The sequence below is a fragment of the Eupeodes corollae genome, chromosome 3 (assembly GCF_945859685.1).
Source record: "Eupeodes corollae chromosome 3, idEupCoro1.1, whole genome shotgun sequence".
Lineage (NCBI taxonomy): Eukaryota > Metazoa > Arthropoda > Insecta > Diptera > Syrphidae > Eupeodes > Eupeodes corollae.
The window spans coordinates 905,777-926,297 of NC_079149.1; the positions used below are offsets into that span (position 1 = coordinate 905,777).

General features: G+C 32.2%; 1 protein-coding gene across 1 annotated transcript in view; it reads right to left on the reverse strand.

Moving 5' to 3' along the window:
* Positions 1–2,244: 2,244 nt before the first annotated feature.
* Positions 2,245–20,521, reverse strand: part of LOC129952120 (putative uncharacterized protein DDB_G0286901) — a 44,846-nt gene continuing 26,569 nt past the window's right edge. The window contains exons 3-7 of the mRNA XM_056064564.1: positions 20,051–20,130; positions 17,647–18,341; positions 13,751–14,054; positions 13,294–13,662; positions 2,245–3,456 (exon numbers count right to left, since the gene is read on the reverse strand). Of these exons, the coding sequence (XP_055920539.1) occupies positions 13,390–13,662; positions 13,751–14,054; positions 17,647–18,341; positions 20,051–20,125 (1,347 nt within the window). The 5' untranslated portion in view covers positions 20,126–20,130 and the 3' untranslated portion in view covers positions 2,245–3,456; positions 13,294–13,389. The remainder of the gene's footprint in view (positions 3,457–13,293; positions 13,663–13,750; positions 14,055–17,646; positions 18,342–20,050; positions 20,131–20,521) is intronic.

Sequence of the window (20,521 nt, forward strand, 5' to 3'; positions counted from 1 at the left end):
ATAAGCTTTGAAAACGTCGTTAAGGATTGTTAACGAAACGAAACAAAAAGAATAAATAATTTTCAACTATTGAAATGTGAAACCATGAGAATTAGGGCATTCTTTTCTAAAATCAAGTCGTTGTTATTGAAATACGGCCTAGACATTTTCAACAGCGCTTTTGACTGGAAATTATTATAAAGGTCCTTCTTGGCTCTTTCATGTATGTTTATATGTCGAAAATGACAAAAGGGTTACGCTAGAATACATAAGATAAGACGGTAACTTCACTGCAAATACTCAAGCAAAACTCTCTAGATAGTTTTAAGACTACATACAAGAGTAAGAGAAATAAGGAGTAGATGCAAACTATTTTTATTAAAATTGAAGTAGGTAAAAAACAAGATATTAAAAACGAAGTAGATTTCACTATTTTGATGATGGTGCGAAGTAGGAAGTAGATTTTAAATTTATTTGAAAAAAAGAAGTAGATCTACTTCAATTGAAGTAAAGTGGTAACGCTGGCACCAACTCATCTGCAAAATATGGTCGGAAGAAAGCATGCCCAATGAGTGGAATCTCAGCATAGTATACCCGATACATAAGAAAGGAGACCCTCTAAACTGCGCCAACTACAGAGGCATCAGTCTCCTTAACATTGCGTATAATATCCTCTCTGCAGTATTTTGGTCCTTATCAGTGTGGCTTCAGACCAGAAAAGTCCACTATCAACCAAATATTCACACTACGGCAGATCTTGGATAAAACCCAGGAGCTTCAAATCGATACCCACCATCTCTTTATCGATTTTAAAGCCGCGTACGACAGCATCCATAGGGAAGAGCTCTACAGAGCAAAGTCTAGTTTTGGTATCCCTGTCAAATTTATCCGTTTGTGCAGAATGACGATTATGAATGTACGCTGCTCTATTAAGGTCGAAAAAGATCTCACCGAAGCATTTGATGTCAAAAAAAAGTTTTAGACAAGGTGATGCACTGTCATGCGACGTCTTCAACATCGTTCTGGAAAGAATTGTGCAAAACTCAACCGTCAACGCTAGAGGCACAATCTTCCGAAGGTCCATTCAATTACTCGGATACGCAGATGATATTGACATAATTGGAAGATCAAAGCGTGATGTCAGGGGAGCATTTTTGAGCATTGCGACGGAAGGAAAAAAGGACATTGAACACCGACGTCTAGGACAAAACGTCACCATGGACAGCTTTAACTTCGAGGTAGTTAAGGACTTTGTCTACCTAGGCACCGCTATTAACACAGACAACGACACCAGCGCTGAAATCAAACGAAGAATAACTCTTGCAAATCGCTGCTTCTTTGGACTTAGAAGGCAATTGAGAAGTAAAGTCCTCTCTCCAGCTCCTAAAAGCAACATCTTTAAGACACTCATCATCCCGGTTCTCATTTAAGGCGCTGAGCCCTGGACCATGTCAAAGAAAAATGAGAGCGTCTTGGGATGCTTCGGAAGCAAAATTCTGCGGGTGATTTTTGGTCCCAGCCCGGAAGGTCTTCGAATCCAATTGCGAGGGACGGTGCAGTTGAAGAAGATCGAGACTCAGGTGGCGCATTTAGAAGGATGAAGAACTCAACCAACTTGGGGTGTGAAGCTGGACACAGCTAGCTATGGACCGAGCTGGCTGGAGAATTTAAATTTCGATTTCATTTCACTCGATTTTGGTAATCTTAGCTAATTATCTAAACGATTTTTCTTGCTAAGCATTTGCGAATACAGAGTTTTTACTAAACAGGAACTTTAAGGCAAAATTTTGTTATACTATATTTCTGTCATACAATATTTTTTAATACAAATTTTTAAATGGAACATTTTGAAATACAGTATTTTGACCCATATAGTATGAATTTACTCAGAGTATGAATTTGTTTCATGTTTTACCCATTCCTGAATTTTGCTGCTTGGCTGTCCTTTTTGGTTACTTTAAGGATTGTGAAATTTTCGTGCTTGTTTTCGACGAAGAATAAATTTAAACTTTTATTTTAATACTCTCTCATGTACGCATATGCAATGAAAAGTTCAGCTGAAAATAAAATATTATTATAAACAAAACAAATAAAAACAACATTCGCTTTGGGATTTACGTATGATTATAATTCGTATTTTTGTCTCTTGTTTTTTTAAATATTTTTTTATTTATAAATTCATTCTCAAAGAAAACATACATTTGTTTAGTTTTCGTACACGCAACAAATTGTATTTACAATTATTAAATAAATAATTTATCAGGAATTATTTTTAAGAAAAATTAATAAAACAAAAAAAGAATAAAACATTTATCTAGTATATGTTAACGTTCTTTATTTGTTTAAAGATTTTAATATTAAATCTCATTTTTGTAACAATTCATATGATTTTATTTTTGTTTAAAGTAAAACTACAATTTTGTTTAACAAGTTTGAGATTATATGTTTTATCTAAAGGTACGTTAAATACATTAGTTTTGGCACAGGTTCTTATGCATCTATTTTTTTTAAATAGTGTTGTTGTTGCGGATTTGGGAAGTTACTGTTTTTAAAGTTTTTTTTTGTTGTCAATGAAAAAGGTATTTTTAGCTTATAACATAAAAAAAACATGCGTATATTTTATTTAATACTTTTGATTGTTGTATATAAGGATTCAATACAAAATCATATTTTCACTGGAAATATAAATACCTATATAATTTTTAATAATTTAAATTGTATCTGTTCAAATTGAGTATTTTAAAAATATTCCAGAATTATTTCTTTACATTTGTGCTTGCATTACAAATCATATGAAACTATGAATAAAAAAATAAACATGTTTGTTAAATAGTAAATAAATTAAAGAGACTCAATTAAAAATGCCGGTCTGAGTTAAACATTTTTAAAAAAGGCAAATAAAATCATTTTCATAAATTAAAATCAAAATTTAAACAATAAATATATACATAAACTATTCATTAAAATAAAATTGAGAGAAAATGTAATTTTCAATAATTTTCTGGAAATTAATTTACGGCATTCACAGTTTATTGTGTAATTCGTTTTTCATATTTATATTAAAGCGAAAAAAGTAAAACGAAATAAATGAAAATGAGAAAGAAAACTCCATTTGCCCGAAGGATAATGGTTATGGGATGGGAATAAAAGTTCTGATAGAGTCGATATTTAATTTTGTATTCAATTACCATCTGGTGGGTGATGTTGCTGCGCTTCACAAAGGACTCTCTTGCTACAAGTTGTCGTTGCCGTGGAATACTTGATAAGTGAAAAATTTGCATACACACATCCAGTGCGTCGCAGCGCGTTTTGAATCTTATAAAAATAAAGGATACACGAAGAATATGTAATGCAAGAAGTTTTAAGATACTTTTAAATTCCATAAATGGGGCAGTAAGCTATGATCCGTTATGTAAGCTTCCTCGTGGGATTGGATTTTATTTCTTATTTTTCGTTTTTTTTGTATGTTGATTTTTGCTGCAATTACAAGAACAAATTGAATCAATAATACAAAAATATTCTGTACATATCAATTCAAAATACATAAATAATTAAATAACTTTTTTAAAGTCGAATGGGGATAGAATATTTTAAGGACAAACAAAAAGATTAAGTTTTAAAGCTAAAGAAGCATACAAAAAATGTAAATTTAAATAAGTACACGGCTTATTTGTTAGATTATTATGGTCGCCTCAAGGAAATCCTCTGAAGAGTTCTTATGAAACGATTTTCGACAATAACATACAATTTATGGAATGACCCACAATACACCCTCAAATGTCCTTGACTTAAATCTACCCTTTAATGACGCGTCATTATTAGAAGTTCCTAAAATTAAATTTTAGATTAATAAGACAATAGATTCTCTTAAGCGGCCCTCTTTCAGCTGTTTATGTATTGAATTGCTTAATTCCAGCACACTTCCTTTTTAGTTGTCCCTGAAAAACCATATAACCTTCAAAACAAACGAACATTATTGTAAAATTAAATAATGTTACCATGCACACTTTAGATGCCAGACAAGTTTTCAAATTAAAGTTTTTGGCAACCGACCCTAGTGCCCGCAAACAAAAAAATAAAACAAAATTTAAACCCAACTTCCCCACATCGGAGTAGACCAGAAAAAAATGTTTGATAGAATTCATTTTCGTTTTTCTGCAGCAGAAAATGTTTTTATTTGTTGGTTTATCACATTCATTTTATCAAAAAAAAGAAGCGGGGTTGAATGAAATCAACCACCACCCTCCGGGTCACCGCAACACCATTTCAATGTAAAAGTTCTGGTATTTTTTCCATTCGTCTAAGTCGTCGTTGTATAGTAGCACAATATTAGCATCACCGGATGCGGCTTTGGTCCCTCTTTCCCTTCAGCTTTGGGTACACATTTTTAAATTCACACTCCAACCCCAGCGCTGCGGACGGACGCGACGCGTCACGCGCCGGATCAGAAAAGGTGGCTATTAATTAAATTGCTTCATTAAATTCCAGTAGCAAATAGTTCCTAACAAGGTCCTTCGCGCCCCATCGACCGGATCTAACCAAAAAATAAAAAAAAAACAACAGGAAATAAATTTTTCCGAAAGTGGCAGTCAGAAAATATTAATACCCGCATTGTTCCAGCTTTTGTATATGGTCCATGGGGTGAATTCGTTTGAGTTAGCGATTTGAAAGTAGACGCTCTCTCTCTCTTTCCTTTTCTGTTGTAAGGTTGAATAAAAATTAAATTGGTTTTTAGAATTTGTGTGGATTTGCACACAAGTTGCTGTCGCTTTCGTTCTCGTCGAATGTTTTCCAAGGAAGTGAATAAATCAATAATTCACGATTGGAAAACGAGCCAAACCAGCAAAACGATTAAATTCACTCTCGGAATACCGAATAATCGAAAATTTGTTGCTTCAGAAGAGAGTTTAGCAAAATAACTTTCGGTAAATATTTCAGCATCAGTTTAAAAGATTTCCATTTGATACTCGTTTTGATATTTGCTGTTACCGTTTATGACTGTTTTTTTTTTAACAGAAATTTCAGTAACTCCTTCCCATAACAGTAATAAGAATAAATATACCTGCTTAAAGAAAAGTATAGAAAAGCTTTATTCCTATATGAATCAGAGACAGTTTTCAAGACTTATATATATCTTTATACTCAAACTTATAAAGACCACACACATTTAAAGGAACTATTTATGGATTTAAAACAAAAACTTTGAAAACCAAACAATTTCCATAATTTTGTAATGTCGTATGTCGTCAGGGCTAATAACCCTTTTTGGCAATCAGATCCTTTATGTCAGTTTTTCTTAATTTCACCATTTCCCTGCGGGATATGCTTCTACGCACGATTTATTTGGGGCACTTTTCATTTTCTTTCCGAGTCCCTGCTGATTTGATTTTCCTTTCGCAAATTACTTCGGCATTAAATTTATCTTTGCTGGGTACCGTTTTCTTTGCGTGACTCCTTTAAGTTGTGTCACAGGATAAATAAAAATAGGAATACACCACCGCTGCCGCAACCGCGCTGCGTCGCAGTCGCTTGATAAAAGATAACATCCATTCGTGATCCTGTGTATTTATGTACGAGTCGAGTATAGACATTTCCATCCCCACTTAATAAATCGTCGTCGTGGGTAGTCCTTAGAGTTGATTGACTATAATTGTGGTATGTGGTATGTGAATAGGAACTTGTAAGTCGTATATCTTTTTGGAAAGGTAAATTTGCAAGATTATTCATTACAATTCGTTAAGCCTTAGCCTATGCGTGTAGGTATATATTACAGAGGTTGGTTGACAAGACTCTCATCTGTTTGAGAAATGAGAGTGGATATTAACGCGAATGTTTTTCTTCAGTATTTTCAAGCGAAAAGGGAAAGATGATGAACATTCATCAAAAGATTAACTACACGATTTTAAGAAAAAGAAGGAATAAAGAATTGCAAATGTTTTGAAATTGTACTACATTTTTAAAACAATCAAAAATGTTAGAATTGAATCGTATTGAAACGAGCTATAACTATTTCTGAAATTGAAATATTTTTAAGCGATAGAAAAAGTTGAAGTCGTGCACACCCTACTCCTTCATAATCACATCAATACGAAAAAAAACTCTATCTACTAACAGGAAAAATGATGGATTTTGAAATATGCTTTCTATATTTTTCCAAAAGCAAACCTCTAGCGTGTGGATTTCCAAAAGCCCCTTTAAAAAAAAGTTTCACGTCATAAGCTCAGATATATAAAGAACAACAACAATTTATTTTCTAGAACACAACATGAATAATGTCACACTTTCTGAAACAATAAAACAAGAAAAACTTTACAACTTAATGCGCCGCAATACGCGTCATCATGTCTATAATCGATTTCAATTTATCTCCCCTGTTTCTTGCATATACCATGTAGGAGTTGTAGAAGAGGTTATTCATAAAACATGTACTTATATACGATGATGTCCTTACACACAAATGTACCTATGTACATATATCTATAAACCATATGTAGAGAGTACAATTTTTATACCCCCCGAGCTTTGAGTAAGGCAAAAGGGAGTTTGGCGAATGTTAATGGCGTACAAGGATGCTAGGCGCATTGTAGTACATGTGCCATAGAAAACCACTTTTCCATGCAGGGACACCATCAACATCAACATCACCACCAAGCACCAAGCACCGAGCACAAGCCCAAGCCCAAGCCCAAGCGAAGTCGACGCTAAATCCGATGGATCTTTGAAGTTTTTGGAATCGTGCCAGGGAGATTTAAATGCACTTTGGTTCTAATAAAAAGAATTTCTTTTGGGTTTGTGCTAGTTTTTCGGTTTTCCCATTCAATCCACAAATATTGATGGGAAATTTAATTTTTTTTTGTGGTCTAACTCTTTCCCTTTTGCTACATCCGGAAGCGGAAATGTGTGGGTGAAATTTGTATTCATTCTGGCATCTAAACTTGATTGTGTGGATTTTGGGTGTTTTTTTTTCTTCTTCTAAGCCAAAAAGGCATTACAATGTCGCTTGAATGACATGCCGCAACATATTTCAAACCACTGACCTGGTTGCAACGATAATCTTTTTCTTTAGTGGCCGGCGTAGCAGTAGCAGTGGCAAATAAATTCGAAATTCGAATTCACAATATTTTATATATGTATGCGAAAAATAAAAACTTTTGTTGCACCGCTTTAAGTTTTCCAAATAACAAATATCATGTCCAAAAAATCAAACAAAAAAAATTAATTGTACGATTTTATTTTCTAGAACAAATACAAATCAAACATAGAAATCATTTTAAGAATAACAAACTTACAAATTGGTATATATACAACGATGAAAGAAAAATAAAAAACTATTTAAAAATTTAATATTATAAACACTCCTTGACAAGATTTGAAATCAGACTGAAATTATTGCTGAAAATTTTGAAAAAATAAAAAAAAGTCAAAGAAAAATGAACTGAAATAAAAAGTAGTTTTTTTAACAAGTAGAAAATAAAATTTACGATTTAAAACTAATGAGCAAAAGATTAAACACTAATGAAACATTATAATAAAAATATGGCTTGATGACAAAAACCTTTAAAAAAATGCTACTAAACATTTGTAAAAATTAATTTTCAACTGGAATACCTTTAGAAAAAATTAAAGTATCGCTTTCAAAGTTAATTTATCTTATACAAAATATTGTTGGTAACTTTTAGAACAATTTGAATAAGAAATCAATTGATGATTTTTTACATAAGAAAAAAGATGAGACTCACACTGATAACTTTCCATCCCGTCAATTTGTCTTGCTTTATAGTTTTTAGGTTTTCGTGTTTTGTTAAAAAAGTTGTCACTTGAATTATTTAAAAAAAATTTAAATTATCAACAATATTTTGCTTATTTTGAAATAGTTTGATTTCAAAATCAATTTTTGTTAGCGACATTTTTAGTTGAAAACTAATTTTTACCAATTTTAATAGCATATCTTAAAAGTTTTAGTTTATTATAATGAACAAATACAAAGTGGATAAATAAGAAATTATTTGAAATCTTATATTATTCAAGAAATATCGAAAACAATAATTTTTACCAAATTTTCGTAGATTTTATTTTTAATAAAAAAAACCAACTGTTGGACTTTTATAAAAAGTTTACTGAATGTCGAAAACAATATTTTCTGTGGGATAAAATTGGTTTGAAGCTAATATTTTTAATTTTAAAAAGGAAATTTGAGTCGAAAATAAATTTTTTCCAAGTATTAGTATTGTTTTTTTAGAAAACTGTATTTTTCTTAAAGTTTTACCGAATTTGAAAACAATATTTCTTATAAGATAAAATTAGTTTAAAGCCATAATCTTAAATTTTTGAATAGATAGTTAAGTCAAAATTCAATTTTTACAAACTTTTAGAAATTTTTTTTAGGTTTTTATTTTTTGTTAAAAAGCTGTCAATTCGATTTTTCTCAAAATTTTCATTTTAAAATCTCAGTATTTTGAAAAGATATTTGAGTCGAAAATCCAGATTTAACAACTTTTAGTAATGTTTTTTTTTGGTTTTTATTTTTATAAAAATAAACTATAAATACATAAATACGATTTTTCTCAAGATGTCACCTGATATCTCTACTGTTTCTTTAGCTATGAACAACGAAAAAAACTTAGCGAACGTATACGGACGTACGAACGCACGCACAAAATCTTTTATTTACTTTAGGGACCTTGAAACGTCGAAAAATGTCAAAATTTTCAATTCCACAATTCGAAACGATTACAATAACTTAATTTGAAGGTTAATAGAATCCTGCCAAAGATACGACGTCACGAATATATCAACAAAAAAAGCTTAAGCTTAATTTATTGAGTTCATACTTTTAAAAGCATATTAAATGAAAACTTGGATTATTGCTAAAATATTATACTTAATTTCAAAGGGCACTAATGAGAAGTTATCATACCAGTATCATTTTTGGTGATGCTTTAAATTTCTAGACACGTTTTAAGCTTTTTCCTGACAGGGTTGTAAACTTATGCTATTTACTTACTTTTGTATTAATAATAATATAGAAAGGAAGCATACAGTAGTATCAAAGAGTGCAAATAGGACTACACCCTAATTATTTATTTTTTGAGATATTGTACCCTCTCATACCCATAGTATAATACTCTTCGAAAATGTTGTCACAAAAGGTTCAAAGGTTGAATATTGAACCAATGATTTTCATTTATGATGAATAAGTCACGATACGCTCTATCAAGATCAAAGTATATTATTCAAGCCATTAATCAAACAATACACTCCACTGGGCTGAATTTTAGATCAATTCAAAAAGCAAACCATATTTACCATCAGCCAACACTATTAATTTAACCATTTATGTAGGTACCCACAGAAAAACCACTATACAAAAAGTCCAAAATTCCAGTGAATTAAATGGACCACAAGGAAATCAAACGTAAAATGTTTGACGTTTGCTATCTTAGCTTAGGTTTTTTTTATTTTTGCTCATCATCCTTGTGGTCCTGGGGACCTTGGGGCTGGGAATTCGAAAATAACTTTTATTGAATCCTCACAGTATACAAATACATACATAGATACACATTTCTATGTACTGTACTGTACATTAGGGTGGGTCAAATGCTTTTATGAAAAGTCCCGTGCTTATAGCATGGCAAGGCGTTAAGTTTTATTGTTCACTTATAATTAATGCTTCATAACATTATTTCAATTCAGGATTGTGGTGAATTTAAAAAAAAAAACTTAATTTTTGATTAACATTACTTATGCTTTTCCCAACTTATTCTAATCAGATTTTATTTTATAACCGTTTGATTTTTGGTTTAGATTTTAAGTCCAAACAATAAAGTAGTTTCAGCCACAGTGTTAGACTATAAATAAGTCCTGATTTAATGGAAAATTGTTGAAAACGAAATAGTGTTCTACGTGCCCAAAAATAAATATAATCGTATTAAAAATAAATAATCTGTAAACGAAGAAAATTTCAGAATGTTTGTAGAACAAAAAGAAGAAGGTCTTTCTTGTTTTTTCTCCAACCATATGTTATCCACCCTAACGTACATGCACCTCATTTTCTATACATCTATTAGCTATTATTGTTTCTCTATATTCTTCTACTTGATCTTTCATTTATTCGGCTTTTTTATTTTTTTGTAGCTACTAGCTACCCCCTCTGTCCAAAACCAATTTAATATATATTTTGGGGGTGGTTAAAACCTGTTGTATATCTATCCGTCTCTTCGTCTTCATCTTCAATAGATAAAAGTGAAAATAAGGAAATCTTCCTCTCTGGAGATATCTATTAATATAATATGGAAACATGGATAGCAAGCAATTCAAGGATATCGATATCAGGTTTGTCTTTGTGGAGCCATTTAAACATCAATAATTCTCGGCCTACCAATCGAGTAAAGTCTCAGGCAGTTCATAAAGAAGATAAAGGTTTCCGTTTAAAGAAAAAAACAAAAAAAGAAACAAACCAAAACAAAAGGACATGATGATATGAAATCTTTTAGAGTGGTGGCTTATTAAAGTTTTTGGGTCGTTGGATACTCCTCCTGCAAAACATATCCTTGTAAAAATTGTGGGGCTGTATACTTTGAGTCATGTTTAACAAGTCAACAAATAGAAGTGATACACTATGATGTAGGAAGAATAATATTTAAAAAAAATAATGCCTATTTCCAATGGTTAAGTATTAAGAGTATATGAAGTTTTTGGAATTACTTGGCATTAATTTGCTTTCTTTCTTTGATTTCTTTTCTTTTAAAAGATGAACTGAATTATGAAGAAGGTTATCATTAATTTTGCTTTTTTTTAATTTCTTTAAAAACTGAACAATACTTTTCAAAAGGATTTTATTGTCCTGGGGCTTTATTATGAGGTTCGCGGGGATAGTTTTCAATTCGACCTTTCAAATTCGACTCAAGTTGCATTTTCTTATTACCGAATTCGAGGCGAAGCAAAAATAGTTCTTCCTATATTTCAGTGATTTGAAACATTTGGTTAGACTTTTTCTTCCTATATTCCAGTGATCTGACAGCTTTCGCAACAAAATTCGTTTTGTGGATTTTGGATAAATTATAAGAAAATTAAAATTAAGCTAACTCAAATTTGTATATATGTAATTACAATGAAGAAAAAATCCACGAAATTGAACAGTGAATAATAATGAACTCTTTTGCCTGTGAATCCGCCTAAAAAAACTATCGGATATCAACTCGCCAACAAGCATTATGATTATGACATTTTAAATTCGCCTTCGAGTTCGTTAATTGGTCGAATTTAAAACGAAGAAGGCGAAAGAGAAAGCAATAATTAAAAATTGCCAAACTATCAAAACGGTTCGCCGCGAATCCCATAATCATGCCCCCGTATTGGAATAGAGTATTGTTGAAATACATTCTTTTAACAGTGCATAAAATCAGTTAACTATTTTCGAAATTTCTCATAAGTTAGGGGATGAATTATGAGTCTAAACCATTCTTTTAAAACACACGTTTTATAGTAAGTTTTTAGTACCAACTCTGAATCCGAATTGGAATTCCTTTTCTTAACGCAACGTATACGATTTTCCAACGATCCTACATAAGTGGCTCACAATCTGGATATAAACCGGGAAAGTCTTAAAAGAATTTCAAGCTAGATTTAGATCAAATACTCTATCGTTCATAATATTTTCATTCTTTGAAGTGTAGCGGAGAGCTTTAGCGCGCAAAATAAAAAACTTTACGCATTTATCGTCGACTTCAAAACAGCTTTCGATACAACTAATCGAGGGGTTTTGTTCTAAGTTATATAGTCGAAAAGCAATACCCAAATCCGGTCATGTGCTCGAAGAGTTGTTCAAAGGAACTCAGTCGGTAGTGTTGAGTGCTGCGGAACTTTCTGACTGGTACGCAACAACAACAGGAATGAGGCAGGGTTGTACATTGAGCACGACCATGTTTTCGCTTTTCTTTAATGGCCTCTTTGATTACCTTCCTGGTTGTGTCGATTTCGCAGGAGTTTGTATCAAAGCTTTAATATTTCCGGATGGTGTAGTTATGTTTGCTTATTCTCTCCAGAAACTTTGCAACTCATGATTAACAGATTATACCACTATTGCAGTTTATGGAACTTGATAACACACAAAAGTCCAAAGCTATGGTTTTTAAAAAAGTTGGAGGTTGAAAAATGGAAGTATAATAGTGAGACTATTGGCTGTGTCAGTGAATAAAAATGCCTTAGAGTAATCTTTTCAAGTTATTTGAGCATGGAAAAAGAATTTACAGAAAAACTGCAAAAAGCAAATACTGCCATTGCTCGTTAAAAAAATGCTAAATAAAATACAAAAAATATTTGAAAAATAATATTTAAGATAGGGTTTATAGTTTTAGAAAATCATCACGAACCTTATTAGAAAAAGCTGTTTCAAGAATTTACATAATCTCTAAAAGTCTAATGTGATGTTTTTTCTAATTTTTAAATTTTAAATCTGAGAAACTTGACGTAATAGATTGATTAAGAAGTCGAATTCGGCCAACGGAAATATAAGGAAAAGCATAACTTGATTACGAAACATTGTTATCTGTGAATTTAAGTCCAAAGATATATAATATATATGCATGTCAATTTCATTCTCTTATACAAACTTGACAAGACTTTTTGTACAACAAGATTATTTTTAACATCTGTGCATGACGCAACAGCTAAGGTATAAATATTTTATTCTTCCTTTTATATCAAGCAATTTATGTTTTTTTCTCTGATGTTTTTGTATCCCCCCTTTTAGACATACTAAAACCCCTTCTTTTCAAAATATCCGTATAAGCTACATAAAATTGTTGAGGAATTCCACAACAACAAAAAAAAAAACACACACACACACAGAATATTTTTAAGACTTTTCAATTAAGATAACGGTGAAACAAAGCTTAACCATTAATTAAGTTTTTTCATCAAGGTAATTTTGCCTGATGCGTTGAAGTCTATCTCTACCTCCTCCTACCCACAAAATAAGGTTCATGTTTTTATTCCCAAAAACTCAAAAGGTACACACACCTAACTACCGCCGTGTTTCTCTTTGAAGCCAACCCGCATTAACCATCAACATCCCGAAAAAAGAACGTTTAAATACAACGATACAACTATAGGGAAGTGAACATAAATGGATGGCGGAAATTAAAAAAGAAAAAACTACAAGACTAAAATTGCATTATGCAGCGAAACATCCGCTGAGTGAATTTGTTGGACCGCAGCAAGTTTTTGCGGTCAGCCAGCACTTAAAACAGTTAAAAGTAGTTTTGGCTTAGAGCCAAGCCAACAGAACTGAAAACGTCAAATAAAATTACTTACCTTGGCTGAAATGGAAAGAGAGAGAGTGGGTCCTTGGCGTAGTTTCCTTCTGTTTTGTTTTTGTATGTTGTTTTGCTCCTGGCATGAAAGCACTAATTAGTCCTCGTTCTCAATACAGTTCTCCTCGAGAGTTAAATCGTTAAGGGATTCACAGTGGTCAAGTACGTTGTTTTCAAAATCGGCACTCGCTGGCTGCTGATCTTCGCAAACGCTACTAATTTCATCTTGGGAGTGGTGCTGTTGATGCAAACTTGGCGATGTGCGATGATGGAAATTTCTATCGACTTCCGTCGGTAGGGATTCGAAGTATTCGTCCATGAAAGAAAATTCCGAATAGCTGTCAGAGTCATCGCATTCGAAGTAACGACTCTGTTAAACAGAAATAAAAACAGTTAAGTAAACATTTATGAAGCTATTTTTAGAGCGAAAAGAACCAATAACATTTTATTATACTTACTTGACAATCGAGGCATCGGCAGTTATCACATAGGGTGCAGGAAAGTCCTAGGAGTTGGGCTGCTTCCTTATATAGTTCGGCGCTTGATTTTTGATTAATGTTGCTGTTGTTATTTTTATTCGTATCGCTGTTTCCGCTCCAATTACTATTATTTAGGTTGCTGCCGCTGCAGCTTCTTGAATTATTTTTGCTAGAATGGTTATTAATAGCTTGGGTAATTCTTCCATCATTTTGTGCATCGGCATTCGAGGTGTGGTTATCGTTTGAGTTTGGTTTGCTGCTCAGTGAAAGCTTTTCAATAAATCTTTTGACGTAATCCCCCCACAAGTAGAATTTTCAGTTTTCAAGTGTTTGGTAAGGAACATGCAATAAAAGAAGAGCAATATTTGTGAGCATAGATAGGGACATAAATTTTAAGAGTCGTAATTTTATAGACGCTTTTAAGGTTGCTTTGAGAGTTAAAAAGGTCGATATTGTGTTACATGTACCAAATATATGGTATACTTAACAATTATTGCGGTATAAAGATAACATAATTTTTTTTTTAATACAAATTGACATAATAACTTTAATCGTTTTATGGATCCTTATCTAAGCTTTGAAAACAAAATTTTGCTTTGAAATGCATTATTTTAAGTTGCGTAAAATCATTTTTTTTATTCTTAAATTGAATTTGGAGAATACAAGAATATGAAAAAGCTTTGAGAACTTAGTTAAACAATTACCAACTGCCCTACAAATTTTCAAATCGAAGACATACTTTCTTAGAACAATTAATATTTAAAAAAGAAGAATTTTAAGGAGTCTCAACTTCAAACGAAAAATTTGTAATAAATTGTTGCTATCTTCAGTTCGTCTCCTTATTTCATGTCATGGTTGTAAAAGATTTCCAAAAGATTTCATAACTTATAACCAAGTGTTACCCACTATCCGGAATTTGAACGAAAAAGTCGTTCATACAAGAGACTCGTGTTATTATTGGGTTATATTTATAGGAGTGTCTTTTATTACCAAATTATCATACGAAACTAAAAGCTTTAAAGAATATTTGTCATGTTTTGATTATGTTTTTGATTTCGTATTCCTTTTATTATTCATCCATAAAGACTTGTTAAGGGCATGAAAATAGAATTCCAAGGTCGTTGTTCGCAAGTTACCGCCGCAACCATTCAACCGTGTTACCATATTTATGGCGACCGTTTTATCAAGTCCCAATCCAATTTGCATTGTCTCCCATCAAATGGGACCGACCAGCCGGAGTAGTTTGTTATGTAGAACTTTTTTTTTTTTTTTTAAATGAAAACATTTATACACACCTCTCAGACGACGACGAAGACGACGATTGCTTTGGCCAGAACCAGAACAAACTCTCAAGTGCCCCGCAATACAAATTCCAAACTCTCATACGAGTATAAGACGAGACGTTTCACTTTTGTCGCACCAAAAACTTTTCTCATTTTAATGAAACGGAAATCCCTGGCTGGTAAGTTTTCTTTCTTTTCTTCTTGCCATATAATGCTCAACTCATGGTCGGGCTCGTGCTCGTGCTCGGGCCGACATCCGGCTCCATTGGTCTTATTTCTATATGGTTCTCGAATTGCCATGTCATGCATGGCACATTATTATTCTACCATAGTATCCAGCTATTATGAGGTTTTATTTTACTTTAGATACAAGAAGTACAAAGGAAACATAATGTATTCTCCAGGGAAGGACATCCACGGAAAAGATTTATTCACGCATTCGAATGTACTAAAATATGTACTACTATACCATATATCTAACCTTTATATATGTACATTATGTTATATGATGTCGATCCAGATCCAGTAGCAGTTCTATTCACAAAAATTGTATAGGGTTGGATTTAAGATAAAAGTGGCTTTCATCGCCAAAACAAAGGTTATTTTTTATTTCTCTTCTGACGTCATATTGTTGGTATGGTATGGTATGGCTTTTGCCAAGCTTCTTGAAAATGCATTTTCACTGCTAATTTCTTCAAGGAAAATCATAAAGTTGTAGCAAGACCAAGAGCAACAAAGAGAAGGAGGAGGAGGAGAAGCAGTTAAGTATATCTTACATTTATACGATAATATAGAACATTAAAATGAGCAAGGAGTAGAATTTTACGTGGTTGGTTCTTTTGAGACTTAAGTGCTAATGGTCACTGCACCTGCTAGTTGAGTTATAAACTTATTGGTAGCTTTTGAAAGTGTTCACGCTTTGTTTTACATTTTTAATGACTTTAATTTTTGTTTGTCCTTAAAAAGGCGTAGATATTCATGTTGATGCTTGAAAGTAAAAACTAAAGTTAAGAAACTAACATAAGTAGTTCTCAGGTGACAAGTACAAAAGAAAGTTAAAATGGAAACAGGATTAGTTTTTGGGTTTATTTTTATTAGTTTTTGGTTGTAAAGAAGGAAGTCCTTGAAAACAAATCCCATTGAAAGACTCGGTTCTCATTTAATCGGAATAATTTTCACTTAAGTGAACTTAGTACTAAGTTATCATTTTACATATTATACGAGCTTGTTGAAGGATCACAATCCATATCCCATCTTGTTTAAATTCCCTTAGTGGATTAACTTAGAAGACAAAGAATAACTAAACGAATGACGTTTTTCACAAAAAAAAATTATTTTAAATAATTTTCCGTCCATATTTTTAAATTATGTTTCTATTTCTTTACATATGTTAGTTCCTTTCAATGTTTTCAAAAAGTAGGTAATACTTAGAATATTCCTTTATTAAATTAAAAGATTTTTTTTCAAATCATTTTTGCCTCGAATGATGTTGACTTTAAGTGAATGAACAAATTTAAGAAAAATACTCAATTAAGATCAGGGTCATTCAATTTTAATACATGAGCACAATTTTTTTTTATTTTAAAAATAGTCCCAATAGAACGCAATCTAAATCCACGTTAAGTGTTTAATAAAAGTTTAAGGTGCTTCTATTGTAAATTCATATACGATAAAACATGGATAATTAACTAACTTTCTTTTTTTTAGGAACCGAAATTCTTATTAGTGAATTGAGCTTAACTGCCTTCTCCGTTTGGTTGCACATCATTTTGTATAAATTTAAGAAATTTTATCTTAATGAATTTCTTTTGAATAAACTTTTCAAGTTTTTGTAAACTAGCTAACAATCATATAATTGTCTTTTAAAACGTGCCATACTAGGTGACGCTTTTATCCAGGTTTTACTGTATGTACATATTTTTGGTGGAAATTATGGTAAAGGTTTGAAATAAATTCGTTCGTACAAAGACCGCTTTTAAGTTTGTTAAAAGTACATTTTATTAGAACGTTTCAGTTCCTTACAATTAAGATCGAGATGTTATAATTAAAAATGCTATGTATGTGTTGATAGATGAAATAAGTATTTAATAATTGATATCTTCTTGTTTTTATAAAGTTGCACAATAAAAGATAATTCATTTGCAATAAAAGACGCTTTCTGGCTGAATTTTAAAAGTGCATCGATTATACAAAAGGAAACTTCAAACGTAGTCATTAACAACCATATACTTAAGAGAGATCGCATATAAGACTTCAAAGGTTTTTCCTCCAAGAATACTTAAAGACAACATTTTTTTTCTTGTAGTTCTTTATCCTTTGAGAACTTAAAAGTTTTTCCTTTGCCATAGTGTATGCTTTTTACATGATAATTGCTGACAGTATAAAACTCACAAGCGCAACTTATACACAAAAAAAAAAAAAACAACAACAAGGAGCAAAATAAAACTAACAAATTATTCAACTTCTTCCTTGTGCACCTGCGGGAGTCTCTTTATCCCTTGAATATTCTTGCAAAATACGAGAAAAGGAAGTAAGATTTAAAAGTTTCATCCTTAACAACACGAGACAAATGAAACTGAAGCATATTTTTACCTTTCTCGGTCGCGTACACAGTTGTTGGTAGTTGGTAAATTCTCATCACTATGCTTCCGCCATTTCTCTTCCTCGACTAAGTATTTCCAAAACTTTGTCTTCTTGGCAATTAGCGCTGATTTAACGGAGTTAGATGAATTGAAATGTTTCTTCTTGCCGGCACCTACGCCACCTACGCAAGGAAGCACGCAACTTGAGCCACTACCATTACCACCACTGCCGCTACCGGAAGTACTGTTGTTTCTGCCACGTAACGATAGTGACATTTGGTTCTCCATCAAATGATGGTATTCTAGTTGCGGGTGATGCACCGGATGGGACTGTGTTCCCGTTTGGGGATCATTGCTAGTACCATGATGATGGCTCAAGTCAGGACTTATATGACTATTGGGAGAATGGCAGTTGTTGTTTTGTTTGGTGTTTCTATAATTATTAATACTTCTGCAGCTGTGGACCGTACTACTGCTGCAATTGAATAGCTTTTGTAAAGCGGCCGCAGCGGGCGAACAGGATGTCATTGATGATGAATTACTCTCTACGGTACTCGTAGCACCGCCCGCAATCATTTCGCTGGAATGGTGTCGTAAACTTTTCAATTTATGTAGACTTCTTGAAAGTGAACAATTCTTGGGGTTGCTGTAAATTTCATCCGAGTTGTTTTGGGGATAACCAAAGGCGTTAGGACGACCAAATTCCTAGAAAAAAAGAAGAACATTTTTGATAGAAAAAGTTTATTTTGTCATAATTTAAGTGGAGATTTATGTATCTATGCCAATTTTATTTTGTTAGAAGTTCCTATTTTTCTTAAATGTCATTTGGGAATTTTGAAAACAAATTACTGGAATGAAAGATGGATTTTATGGTATTTCAAAAACAATCAAGTTCTCTTAGAGCATAGAGAAACCTCTCTCTTGTATAGTTAAGTTTATTTACAAATACAAAGAATAAATCTTTATTTTTCATCATGTCCCCGCGTTGTACTCGTGGTGTGACGGTTAGTACGTAGGACTGTCATTCTAAAGGTCTTAGGTTTAATCCCTGCTTGTTCCACCTTATGTTTTGAGGAATTGATAAATTCTCCATGAGTAATTCTTGACATAAAAAGTGCTTTCTTAAATAAGCCGTTCGGTTTTGGCATAAAACTGTAGGTCCCTCCATAGCCGAGGGTTGTAAAATACTCATATCCCGCGTGAAGGGATGTGGACACCATGTATAACTTGGTCGACTTCTATATATATACAACTTATACTAATTCATCAATTGAGAACGGTTGGTCCGTCTGAGAATTTTCCGAAAGAAAATTTTGGGATCCGGAAAATTTAATTCTTTGACGAAATTTTATCACATTTGCAATTTGTAAGTGTGTAATGTAAGTAAGTGTGGACAATTCGTTGTGTTTTAAAAATTTGAGATAGTTGTTAAATTTTTTCTTTGATGGAAAATGCAATAACCCGATAGATGGCATCATAGTTCAGGTGTGGGCAAAACGACTCCGTTGTTTGTTTTTGTGCCTTCAAAATCACTTTCTACAGATTTTAATTCCATTTAAATATAAATCGTATTTAAATTATCTATATAACTGTGGTATATTATCATTCTAGAGCAAATCTGAAGGCGTTAATTTAAAGTGAATCAAAGTTTGTTGTTCCAGCTATTAATTAAATATACAAACCTTTTTGAATCTCTTTGTACTTTCTTAAACAAGTTTAGATAAAAGTTCTTCAAACTTCATGACGTTTATTATATTGTATTTAACACCTACATAGATGATATTTTTGTTATTTTACGACCACCTTGAAGGTATTTTCTTAGCTTTAATTGAATCAAAGTTAAGAACAACCATTAATCTCTAATAACGTTTCTTGTACCTGTATTCCAATGTCTTAATATTCCTTATTATCTTAAGATTAATGAAAAATAAGTCATAACTCTTGCTCTTTAAAGCAAGGATTTATGTAATGTTGTAAGCTTCTATAGATTACCGTTTGTAATTTGGTACGTGTCTCCAAGGCTATATCAAAATAGTTTTATCGTTCAACATACACAACACACAATCATATTACTTCTACGTGCGATAACGATACAAAAAAGGTCAAAATTCATCCATGAAAGGGATTTAAGTTAAAAACGCTAAGGATCTCTGTTTCCTATAAAATTCCTTAGACGTAACGGTGAGTATATGTATAGGCTTTAGGGTAATACGCCATTTCAAGATATAGGTACGTACGTAAAGGCATTCGTATTAAATTTAGTTCTATCACGAATGTGCCTTGTTTATATTTTTTTTATTTCACATCCGTGTCCTGTTCCGGTTGTGTTGCTCTCCCATTTATATTAAACAAATATTGGAGTGGTATAAATAACAGCGTATAAGCAGTTTCTCATTAATGTGAGAGCTACTTACCCCGTATGTGTTATAGCTGGTATTAAGTACATAAATGGCGTTTTTATTATTATTCTGGAATACCATGTCGTCCATGTTATCTGAAACAGAAAAAAAGAAAAACGAAATTAAATAAATAATAAAAATAAACAATTGTATCCAAACATATAAATACAGAAACAATATTTATATATTGCAAAAAAGGACCTTGGATAGAATAACATTGGAAATTATTATTGTTTTCATTTCGTTTATGATGGCAGCAGCAATACCTCTCTTAAAATGAATACATGGACAGGATTATTTTTTTAAGGATAACGCAAAACCAAATAATTTATGAGAACCCACAATAAAGTGTAGGATAGAAAATTAATTCAATTAAATCAGAGTTAAAAATGCTTTGTTCAAGCACCATCACACAAAGGAGTCCTGGAAAACGCAAAAAGGACAGCCTCGTTTACATACAATCATTAAAATTTTCACCAGCCATCC